Source organism: Vigna radiata, chromosome 5 (assembly GCF_000741045.1).
Source record: "Vigna radiata var. radiata cultivar VC1973A chromosome 5, Vradiata_ver6, whole genome shotgun sequence".
NCBI classification, from domain to species: Eukaryota; Viridiplantae; Streptophyta; class Magnoliopsida; order Fabales; family Fabaceae; genus Vigna; species Vigna radiata.
Window position 1 is genome coordinate 7,002,059 of NC_028355.1, and position 11,927 is coordinate 7,013,985.

General features: G+C 31.4%; 1 protein-coding gene across 1 annotated transcript; it reads left to right on the forward strand.

Moving 5' to 3' along the window:
- Positions 1-928: 928 nt before the first annotated feature.
- On the forward strand, positions 929-2,180 carry LOC106760254. Its single transcript, XM_014643717.1, has 4 exons — positions 929-1,031; positions 1,161-1,383; positions 1,470-1,727; positions 1,835-2,180. The coding sequence occupies exons 1-4, from the start codon at positions 929-931 to the stop codon at positions 2,178-2,180; spliced, it is 930 nt and encodes a 309-aa protein (XP_014499203.1).
- Positions 2,181-11,927: the final 9,747 nt, after the last annotated feature.

An 11,927-nucleotide genomic window follows, 5' to 3' on the forward strand; every position in this document is an offset into this window, starting at 1 on the left:
TTAGATTGCCTTACTCCTTATAAAATATACGGTATTGATTATTGGGTTTGATTGCCTAAAAATATACCGCACTAAGTAATAAGTCAGATTGTCTTACTCTTTTTGCAAAATATACAATATTAATTATTTATTATACGATATTAATTATTTATTATTGGATTTGATTGCCTAAAAATATAATGCATTAATGGTTAATACCGTATATTTTACAAAATATACGGTATTGATTATTGATTATTGGGTTTGATTGCCTAAACGCACTAATTAATAAGTCAGATTGTCTTACTCTTTTTGCAAAATATACGATATTAATTATTTATTATACGATATTAATTATTTATTATTGGATTTGATTGCCTAAAAATATAATGCACTAATGGTTAATCAATGGGTTTGCCAGTCATAGGCTCTATAAATATATAAGTGATATCTAAGTACAATCTTCCTCTTCTATCCTAATAAAATTTAGACTTTTTTATATCTTGAGTGTCGGAGTGTCTTCTACACGTCAACAACCCATCGGAGTGGATGACATTCTCAAAAAGGATTGAAGATCAAAAGAGAACAAAGCAAAGAAGGACGACTGACCATCGAACCAATTCAACCCAAACAAAAATTAAATTTTAATTTATATTTAATTTAATTTATATTATATTTTATATTTTTTTGTAATTCTATTTAAATTTTATTTTAATAATTTATAAAAATATATTTTTTTAAATATTTGCGGGTATCCGTGGATATCCGCCGGTTTTAAAATATCCGCGAATTTTTTTTAGGCGGATACCCGGCGGGTAGCGGGTCGGGTTTCGGGTACAGTTTTATCTGGCGGGTCGGGTTCGGGTATCACACTATCCAACCCGAACCCGACCCGTTGCCATCCCTAGGAGAGTTGCTCACTGCAATTGGAAGGGACCCAAATGACCAAATGCTTCCCCTTGCATATGCCATTGTTGAGGTTGAGAACAAAGAGACATGGAGTTTGTTTCTGCAGTTATTGATAGAAGATCTTGGAGGAAATGAAGTGTGTGGTAGGTGCACATGGATGTCTGACCAACAGAAGGTACACTTTTGGTTTCTGCAGTTACTATCATTATTATAATGAATTTACTGTCTATAAATGATGAAACAAACTTTGATTTTTTTAATCATGTGGTTAGGGGTTGGTGCACGCTATAGAGGAACCTTTGCTAAGGCAAACCAAAGATTCTGCATGAGGCACCTATACGCAAACTTTAGAAAACAGTTCCCTGGTCAGACTTTGAGGACGCTGATGTGGAAGGCTGCCACAAGCACGTACCCCCAGGCATGGGAGAGAGAAATGCTGAATATAAAACAGGTCAACATAGAAGAATATAAATACCTGATATCCATCCCCCCCAGGTAAATTAACTCACTAAGACTTCTATTTTTATCAACTCTGCATCTGGTTTGTTTGTGAGTTTTAGGTTTTTCAATGCTCATGGCAGGTACTGGTCAAGGTCTCGTTTCACATATGAAGCTGTATGTGATTCCATGGACAACAATATATGTGAAGCCTTCAATAGTGTTATTGTGCTTGCCAGAGGCAAGCCAATAATCACAATGCTAGAGGAGATAAGGCTTTATCTTATGAAACGTTGGGCCACCAACAGAACCAAGGTCGCAGCTATGGAATTCACTATCTGTCCAAAGATAAACACCAAGCTTATGAAGGAATCAAATCTGTCTAAATATTGGATTCCAAGGTAAATTTGTTAACTTTAATCATTTACAATTTTGTAATGAAATCTAAATTTAATCAAATCTGTCTACATGTTGATATCCTTACTAGAATGTCGTTTTTTGTTGTCAGCTGGTCTGGACGTAAGTTGTTTGAGGTTAGACACACTGTAGTAATAACAAACAAGTTTACGGTGGACCTTGAGAGTAAAGAGTGTAGCTGCAGGAAATGGATGATAAGTGGGATTCCATGTTGTCATGCCATTGCAGCCATGAACTATTGCAATGAAGACCCAAAAAATTTCATACCCTCTTGCTTCACAAGAACGACATATGAAGCCACTTATGCCGCAATGATTTATCCTGTCAATGGGAAATTGCTTTGGGAAAAAAATCATTTGTGGATGTCCTGCCACCAGTTACACGAAAGATGCCTGGTAGGCCAAAGAAAAAAAGAAAATTGGAGGTCTGGGAGTTAACAAAGGATGCAACCCAAATGAATATTGGTGGGCACAGGAAAAAATGTACCATCTGCCGTAAACTGGGACACAACAGAACCAAGTGCCCCTTACGTCCACCCATCACAGAACCAACATGTCCCTCTGACTCACAAACACAGCAAGCCAATCCTCAATCCCGGCAGCCACCACAACCTACTCAGGAGTCCAATGCACATTCAACTCCACCAATCATGAGGAAAAAGATACCTTTCAAAAGAAGAATCAATTAGATGTATTTTAAAGTCATTATTATCAACTTTGGATGTATTTTGAACACAATTGTTGTGTATTATGAACATTTGCATGTATTTTGAAGTCATTATGAACTTCTTGTGTTAGTTTTTAATGCGACAGATTTGTGACCAAGTTTTTTGATGTATGGTCATTTTCATTTAATCAAGTATTATTATGTCCTCTTATAGGTGCACTTTGATTATTATATCATGAGAAGCAATTGTGTTAGTTTATTATGTGATGAGAAGCACTTGTGTTAGTTTATTATGGGATGAGAAGCACTTGTCTTCATATCCATTTGGGACCAAAACTAAACTAATTTAAATACAATTGGCGACCACATTGGACATTTTAAAATGAAAGCAGATACTATATTTAACATTTCACATCAACACCTTCATATTACATAAACCTTCACATTACATAAAAACCTTGACAATACATGAACCTTAACATTGACCTTCACCTTCACGTTCATATGAACATAAACATTGTCTTACAACTCAACCAAAACATTGAGCCACATACCAAACCAAAACATGCAGGCACATACAAAGATCAACCTAAACAAACCTTTAAAATGACAATGTTAACTACAAAAACAACACACATAGCTCTAAGTAACAATTTCATCCTTCTCTGCAAGTTTTGGACTAAAATTTCCAAATCAGAAATCCTCCTCCTTTGTCTGACACTTTCATCATCTCTTTCCTCATTATTTTCTTCAGCACACCATTTGAAAAAGTTGCAGTAAATCCCTCTTGAAGATCCACCCTGTTATGCACTAAATAAGCCAGTAAAATTGAAATTTCCTCATCAATCTATGAACAAATATATACCAAATAAATTCAAAATGGAAATAAAAAAACCCTGTAATGACGACATCCCCAAAATTTTCGCCCAACATTCTGGGGAGTTCTCGCCACTTTGGACACAACAACATCACCACACTTGCAATGAGGGATTATCCCACCTCCCCTCCAACCCCCATCATTTACGGATTGTGAATTTCTTTCCCACCCTGTTTTGGAACAAGACGAAAATGCTTGAGAAGAAGCCATTTCTATCACAACCTCTGCTAAACAATTTGAAGAACATCAAAGAACCAAAGAACCCTAACTTCAACGAACCCTAACCCACCCCTTTTAATAACCCCAATTATAAGCCATTTATGTGAACTTACTACAGTCCACACAGCCATGTCATATAAGTTTAAAACAGATGGATAAAAGTTTGCCACGCTAGCATCTGCACCGTTAAGAATTTAACACCGTCTGCCAAAGCGACCATTTTGAACAACTTTTAATGAAATATGGGACCTAAGTGATTTTTTTCCGAAGGTGGGATCATTTTGAACAAAAGCCCCAAAAGAAGGGACCAAATGATGTATTAAACCTTTATATTATAAGGTTATTTTTTTAAAAGTAAAAAGCTCGTCTCATTATTTTAATACACATATATGCTCTAATACTCTATTTTCTAGGTTCTTACAAATATAACTATCAGAAAGTCAATAAATTTATCATATATATAGTTTTTCATTAAAGGTCTATGTAAAACAATACATACAATACCTTTTATCTCTAGAAAGATCTTAATACATTTTAAATTTTAATTTTAAAAAATAATTCATATTAAATCTAGTTTGTAAATAAGATATTATCGTCCTAAATTTGTTTACGTGAACATGATATTACAATCTATTACATTATAGATAGGGTATTTACACAGTATTTCTTAACCTTAAGTCAATATTTGTGTTTTTGCAAATAATATATTGGTAAATTTTTAAAGAATACAAGCTTGATTATGTTTTTAGTGCTTAAGTTTTAACAAAATTAAAATTTATCTATATCTCAAGCTTTGATACAATTTTTAAAAATAAATAGATATAATCCTTTTAATTCATTTGCGTGAAATTTTTTTGATGTGTTAAACAGTCTTCTAAACTAGCGTTTAAACTGTTTACTCTATTTATCACGTTTTTTTTAGCTTAAATGTTAGTCTAAAACATCGTTTATTACATAAGAAAAAATTATCACCATTAGGTTCAAAGGTTTTCTTATGGGTATCCTCAACTTCCACCAAGATTGATACTTCCATTTATCTTTAAAAACATTACAACACCATGCAATTGATCCATTAGATCTCCCCTCCGAAGAGGTGAAAACTTTTTCTATAAGTTGTTGTTGAAACCAAAACTCAAACTACAACTTTTTCTCTAACAACCTAACTCTTTTATGCATACGTTCTCAATATCTACTGACTATGCAACACACTTCTACCAATTGCATGTTGTTTGTACTTCTTTTCTCCAAACTTTTAAAATTAAGAAGGGAAACATCTTTGATGTAGTCATGAGTATACACCTTCATCACTTCGTCAATATTCTTTCTTTCTCAATATTTTTAGTTTTGGGTACCATATCTACAATTTAAACTTAAACAATTATACATAAAAAAGCAGTACAACAAACCCACAACCCTTAAGTAATCCTAAAGACGAACAAATCTCAACTCTTAAACAATTATTGTTAAAGCAAACACACAACCAACACAACAACACAACATCCCTACTTCCCATAAATCACCTAAGGTTCACTCTAGCTTTGATACCATAAATGTAACGTCCCACTTTAGTCAGATTGCACTACTTACTAAGGCATTACAAATAAGGTATTAAATAATAAATAAATCACACAAAATTGGGAAGAATATACAAACAAAATATGTGTGTGTTACTATCCCATACAAATTTCTTAAGAAATATCTCATGTATAACATATATGGTCATCGTAGAGAGACAAACCACAACACAACAGAAACACCAAGGGTAAGCAAAAGGAAATTTAAAACATAATTCTAGTTTTAAGCACTAAATTTTAATAAACATACACCTTTTCACAAGTCATACATTATACTCAATCATCAATGTCTAAAGAATATCATATATACAAAGGCCCTCATGACTCTTTCACACATAAATATATAATCTGACTCAATTACCGAAGGACCAGTGTATTGAGTAGAATTTAAGATCCCACACTTATCACCACTCAAAAGTTATAGTTATACGATGTTCAGGTCGCTTCCCGATCCATAGAGTATGATAAGGTAAATTCTATATCTGCGAGTTTGATCTTGTTTCACACCAAACTCTAGATAAGAACATCCATCGCGTCTCACAACTAAGTATCTTTTTCTATGTAAGTATAATAATTAGCAGAGTCAAGATTATATCATTATTGATTCTGAGGTCAACATACTTCACCACACATAGTTGTGTTCCTACCTTAGGAATCACTACCATCTCATTCTACATAATTAATATCAGACCACACTACTATGTTCAAAGATTTTCAAAACTATATTCATTATTCATACCATTCAGACATCATCTTTCCCATTTTAAATCACTAATTATAATTTGATCAAAACATATGCAAAAATGCATAATTTAAAACATGAAATCATCACTCACAAAAGGTGGCACTTGAAGGTGATCATGTGCGCATAACGTAAAAGCCTTTGGAGCTCACTATCAAGTGAGTGTCCAACGGTTCTTGGGTATCAGCCAACGCCCTTGATCCTTTGAGCCCACTATCAAAGGAGCACTTAGCAGTCCCCAGGTCGCGTCCAGTGGCCTAGACCATTAGAACTCATTGTCAAGTAAATACCCAATGGTCCCTAATCATTGCTAGACATAATATTAAATACTAGAGAAGGAATAAACACATCATTTTTCTTAATTAGCTCTAATTGGTGTTTTATCCCTTTTATACGCTCTAATTGATGCCACATCAGTTCGAAATAACCATTGAAAGCCAATTATTCATACTAATATGCCAATTCTTATATATTCCACAAATCAAGTAACAAATTATCATACACATAATTAATGTTCTATCACAATTTCTCAATACAAAATTCACTTAGTATGGTTCCTCACAAAATTATCTTCAATCAAATAGAATAACACGAAATCATCATACACACTTATCATGAATAACATTCAGATCAAAGACAAACATAGTAAGAACTAATTATTTCTTGCTTCCTTTACCTAGAGTAAAAAAAAATCATAACTCAAAGGTTTCTCCTAAAGCTCTAATTCTCAAAATTCTCTCTAATTACACAAATAAAAACCTATCAAATATCAAAATACATTCTCGTGATCATAAACAAAGAGATATTCACCTTGAGCTATTTTGAGTCATATGTATGAATCATAGAGCCACATGCAACTCAAAACAGTACACTAACTTGAAAAGGGTAAAAAAGTAAACTTATTTTGTTTTGAATTTTTAACAAAAGGCTCTAATTACACAAATAAAATCCTATCATAGATCAAAACACATTCTCATGATCATAAACAAAAAGATATTCACCTTGAGCTATTTGAAATCATATGACCATAGAGCCACATGCAACTCAAAAACTCTACACTAACTTAAAAAGGGTAAAAAAGTAAATTCATTCTATTTTGAATTTTTATTGGTTGAATGTGTGGGACTGATGTTCTAACATATACAAATAAGATGAAAGATATAAAGGGAAACAGAGAAAACTCAATTAATACAATATTTATTTATAATATAATATTTTAAATAATAAAATAATTAAATTTCACTTTTCAAAACTCACCCTTTACTATTTTCTCGGTCCATAGAAAAACAATTACTATAAAAGATTATAGTTTACCATTCTCAAGTTTAGGTAAAAGTTTAATTACAGTACAAAATCTAGTTAATCTTATTAGAATATTTGAAGTAGGTTATCATAGAATTGTTAAAAAAAATGAACTAAAATAACCTGACATTGAACCAACTTAAATTACATTAAATAAAATCAATTGTCTTACAAAAATTGAATTAAGTTATCATGTTAATTTAATTTAAAAAAAGAGAGTTATTATTAAATATAATTATTTTCATTAAATTTAACTATAACTAGAAGATATATATTTAAAACAAAATGTTCATTGATAATTTGATAATAAGTAATTCCAAATTAATGTCGAATAGCTCACATGTATACAATTAATTTCAATTAATTTAAATCGTTATATAATTTAGATAAATCCGACCATTTTTAGAGTTTAATTCAATTCATATATTTTGTTGAGTTATAATATTACTCTTTGATTAACAAAGTATTTTCTCAAGTTAATCAAACACTTTTCACAAATTTATATTAATAAATATTTGCAAGGATTTATGATTTTCGAGTATGAAAACATTTCTGGTATCAAACGTCACAAATAAGAGTGCAACAAAATTGAATTATTATTTACGATTAAATTAATAGGTAAAATGTAGTTTCAAACATGGTGAACACATAGAATAGAACAGTTGCAACTAAGGATGACAACGTGTTGGGTCGGGCACAGATAGTGCGATACCTGAACCCGATCTGCATGCAAAAACATATCCGTTATCTGTTGGGTATATGTATAAAAAAAATCTGCAGATTTTTTTCAAGTCGCAGATACTCGTTGGATATCCGTTTTCAATCATTAAATATTTTAAAAAAAAATTATTACTTTTTTTAAAGAGATAATGTCATGGTGGCTTCTCCCAATCTCACAGAAACCCTCCCAATCCCAAAGAAACCCCCAAATTCCCTCCTGTAAAACCCCTTCCCCTCCTCCCTCCCCGACAACGACACAACAAAATCCCCAAATTCTTTTTCTTTCTGGTTTGGACCTGCAGGAAACATCTTCTTCCACCAATCGTTTGACTTTGTTTTATTCCCAACAGGTGGCACAATTCTTCCTTCTTTTCCCTGGTTCTGCTTCGTTCCACAGCAGGGAGTCATTCCTCTTTTTTCTTTTCTTTGGGTCTGGTTGGGTTTCGGTGATAGGCGAGCTCCAGTGACCTTGGCGCAGCGTTCTCTCCGTAGAAGTGTGCTTCATAGTGGTGACTCTCCGAGGCTTCGAGGGCATTCTCGTAACGGTGGGAATCGCAGAAGCCTCCTAATCCAGAAATGACGGCGGGTTGAGTGAAAACCTTGTTGCAATGGCGAGCGAAGGCACCGGTGACGCGTTGCGAGGGTACTGACGCAACAACGGAGTGAATCGCTTTCCACGTGCCGCTTCAGCAGCAACTGCCGCTGTTCGATGGAGTGGTGGATCTGGTGCGGTGCGAGAGTGTCGTGAACTGGTGGATCTTGGTGACGCTATTGGAGTTTCTGTTTGATGCAGATAGGGTGGTGAGGGTTGAAGGGTACTTTGGGTAGAAACCCTAGTTCTGTGATGACAAGGTAGGTAAAGTGAATGAGAAAAAAATTAGATTTAGGGTTTGCTTGAGTACAGAGAGAGAATAAGTATAAAAATAGGGATAAAAGTGTAATTTTATTTTTTAAACAGGTAACATATATTTGCGGGTACGGATAGTATGATACCCGAATTTGACCCGTTAACAAACGAGAATTAAAATACCCGTTACCCGTAGGTAAAAGGTACCCGCAGATACTAAATACTTGAAACGGATTTTATTCGCAGATACCGTGGACACGAGTTTTTTTCCCAACCCAACATATCCCACGATCTAGAACTTAATTATTACCACTTCCAAGCTTCCATTAAGATTGCACCAATTAAGTTGCCATGCTAATTTAAAATCAACTTTAATTTATTTTATTTTATTAATACCGTTAAAATGTATTATATTATTATAAAAATAAAATAAAATAATTTTATTGAAATAATTTAGCATTAATTTAAGTTTCTATCGAACCTTTGAATTTTGAACTCAATGGGATTAATTACATTAGGTAAAATGGAATACGGCTATTCTTTACTTGTTATATGATCCGTAATAAAAAGTTTATTGGATATCAGTTAAAAAATAGTTTTGGGTTTTTTTAAATGTACGGATATCCATAAATGTCTACTTATTTTATAAGTTTTTAAAATAAGATTCATATAAAATTAAAACAATAAAAATTCAAAGGAGAACTAAATAAAAGAGACAACTTTAAGTCTATATTAATACTATTTGAAGCACCCATTTAAATTAATTTGAGAACAATTCTTAGAAAATATAGACTCTTAAGATTTATGTTTTCCTTCTTAATATCTTACTTGGATCACTTAATTTTTGAAATAAATAATACACAAGTAAATAAAGTCATGAAGAAGACATATAGAATATTTTTAATAAAATTATAATAAAATATTAAAAAAATTTACTAACATCATTATCAATTATTTATTATTTTAATATTGTATTAAACTTCATCTTTTTTATATTTTCAACTGTGAAGAGTCTGAAAAGGAATTCAGTCCATTTACTATAAAATAAATTTAATTACTTTCACTTATATAACCAACAATGAACATATATCCATGTTTCAAAGCAGCTTAAGTATAATCTATTGCAATACCGCAATACCGAATAAGAAAAACTTGTATTTGACTTTTCTCATTTAATTTTTCTTATAATCTTATAATAGAATGTTATGAGGTTTGAGTGTCTATATATAATAAAACTTTTCACATAGTATCATTATCTGATTATGATTCGATAACAATTGTGATTTTTCTCTGATTTTGGAGGTTGCAAGTTCTATCTTCGTGTTGATCTTATTTTCTGTTAGTAGGATAACTTTTAAGAATAAAGATGTTAATGTTCTTCCTTATGCATGTTTTCTCATAAAAATGAGAGTGAATTGCTAATATTGGTACAAAAACTATGTATAATGTCATGCATACAACATCTCATAACAGAATAATCAACATAAAAAATGACTGGTAACAGTTTTGTAAATAAAATAGTCTTATAGATGTTGACTACTCCCTCCCTCGATGTCTTAGTGTGACGTTGGTCCTCCGAGACCAAACATCAAATCTTATGCCAAAACTGCAAAATCAGAACTGAAAAGATCACTTTCTTTAGACATTAGACGTTGGACATAATAGGGGCCGACGTCTAATACACATTAGACGTCAGATCCCCTTCCCCCAAACGTTAATAAACTGTAATAATACCTCAAAAGTAGTGCAAAAATGGATTTTTTTAGTCATTAGACGTTAGTGGTAGAATGGGCCCGACGTCAAATGTCCTTTTAAACTCCAAAAACTCAAAACACAAGTCTCATTTTCTTTCGTGTTTTTGTTTGGATTTTCGTTTCATTCACTATGGTTGCTATAAGGTATGTTTGATTGATTTTTTTTTTAATTAATTTTTTTTGCACCGATTAACTTTAGTTTGAACCAATTAAATTTTGTTTGTACTGAATAAATTTTTTTTGCACCGATTAATGTTGGCTTACGTCGAAAATAATAGAAGTTAATTTTTTTTTACAGTATAATAAGACAGAAAATAGTAGTAGAAGAATCAAACTAAGGGTAAGTGAAAAAACAAAAATAAAATAATATTCATCATAAGGAAAAAAAGAAGAAGGAAATTTGTAATTAGAAAAACTAAACGGGTATCACTTGTTTGTGGGAAACGATGGCAGCCACTGGTGTGGCCTAAGATGAACTATGTATGGTGTAGGAAAAAATTTGAATGGGAAACAACTGAAGAAAATTCGATAAAAGAGTAAAAGAATATGGAAAACCTAATTGGGAAGAGAGATAACCTAATAACCTTTTTATAAAAGAAAAAAGTGCTTTTTAATAACACTTTTTTAATAACTTTTCAGAACATATATATGGTAGATTATAATTGGTCCGTTTTAAATATTTTTTAAATATAAATTCAAACAGATCAATAAAATGATGACATGTAAAACAATTATCAAAAAATATTGTTAAAATTATAAAATTGTAATTTTAAAAGGACAGACCAATCTTCCTCTTTGACTAATTATGAAACAAATTATATTAAAAAAATATATAATTAATAATTTCTTTTGATATTTTTATAATATTTACGGAATAACTTGTGATTCGCACGCTTTAAATATAAATTAATATAATAATAACACAATTTATTGTTATAAAATTATTAAAAAAAATTATTAAAATATCGTAGTCTATTTTGTCATCTTACTTTTGATGAAGCCTATTTTAATATTCATTTTCATTGCACTAATATCTTTAATCTTAAATTCAAAATTTGTATAATAAGTAAGATTAACAATATATAAATAGGGTTAAATATGTTTTTAGTCCCTATACTTTGGAGTGGTTTTAGTTTCCTTCTCAAAATTTAGTCCTTTAACTTTAGAAAACTCTGATTTTAGTCATTTTTATCAAAATTTTTAAAATTTACTGTTTTAAACGTGTTTTTCAGTTAACATTAAAGCAAAAATGTGTCAAACAGTGTAAACAATCAAAATGCTATAATGAAATGTGCTTAAAACAGATATCCCAAAGTATAAAGACTAAAAACATATTTAACCCATATAAATAAAAATAAAAGAGTGTACAATAATTTTTGGATTAAATATGTTAGGAGTTATTTATGTGTGAGCCGTGGCTCTTCTGGAATGACGGGTAAGGAATGTAAGAAATATGTAAATTTGAAGTTCTGGTAGAGAAAGT

What these genes read in the sequence shown, in the direction of transcription:
- LOC106760254 (XM_014643717.1), top strand. Translation starts at nt 929, where the DNA reads ATGCTTCCCCTTGCATATGCCATTGTTGAGGTTGAGAACAAAGAGACA. An exon ending in TGGAGGAAATGAAGTGTGTG is followed by an intron (nt 1,032 to 1,160) that starts GTAGGTGCACAT and finishes TCATGTGGTTAG; the next exon opens with GGGTTGGTGCACGCTATAGA. An exon ending in TCTAAATATTGGATTCCAAG is followed by an intron (nt 1,728 to 1,834) that starts GTAAATTTGTTA and finishes TTTTGTTGTCAG; the next exon opens with CTGGTCTGGACGTAAGTTGT.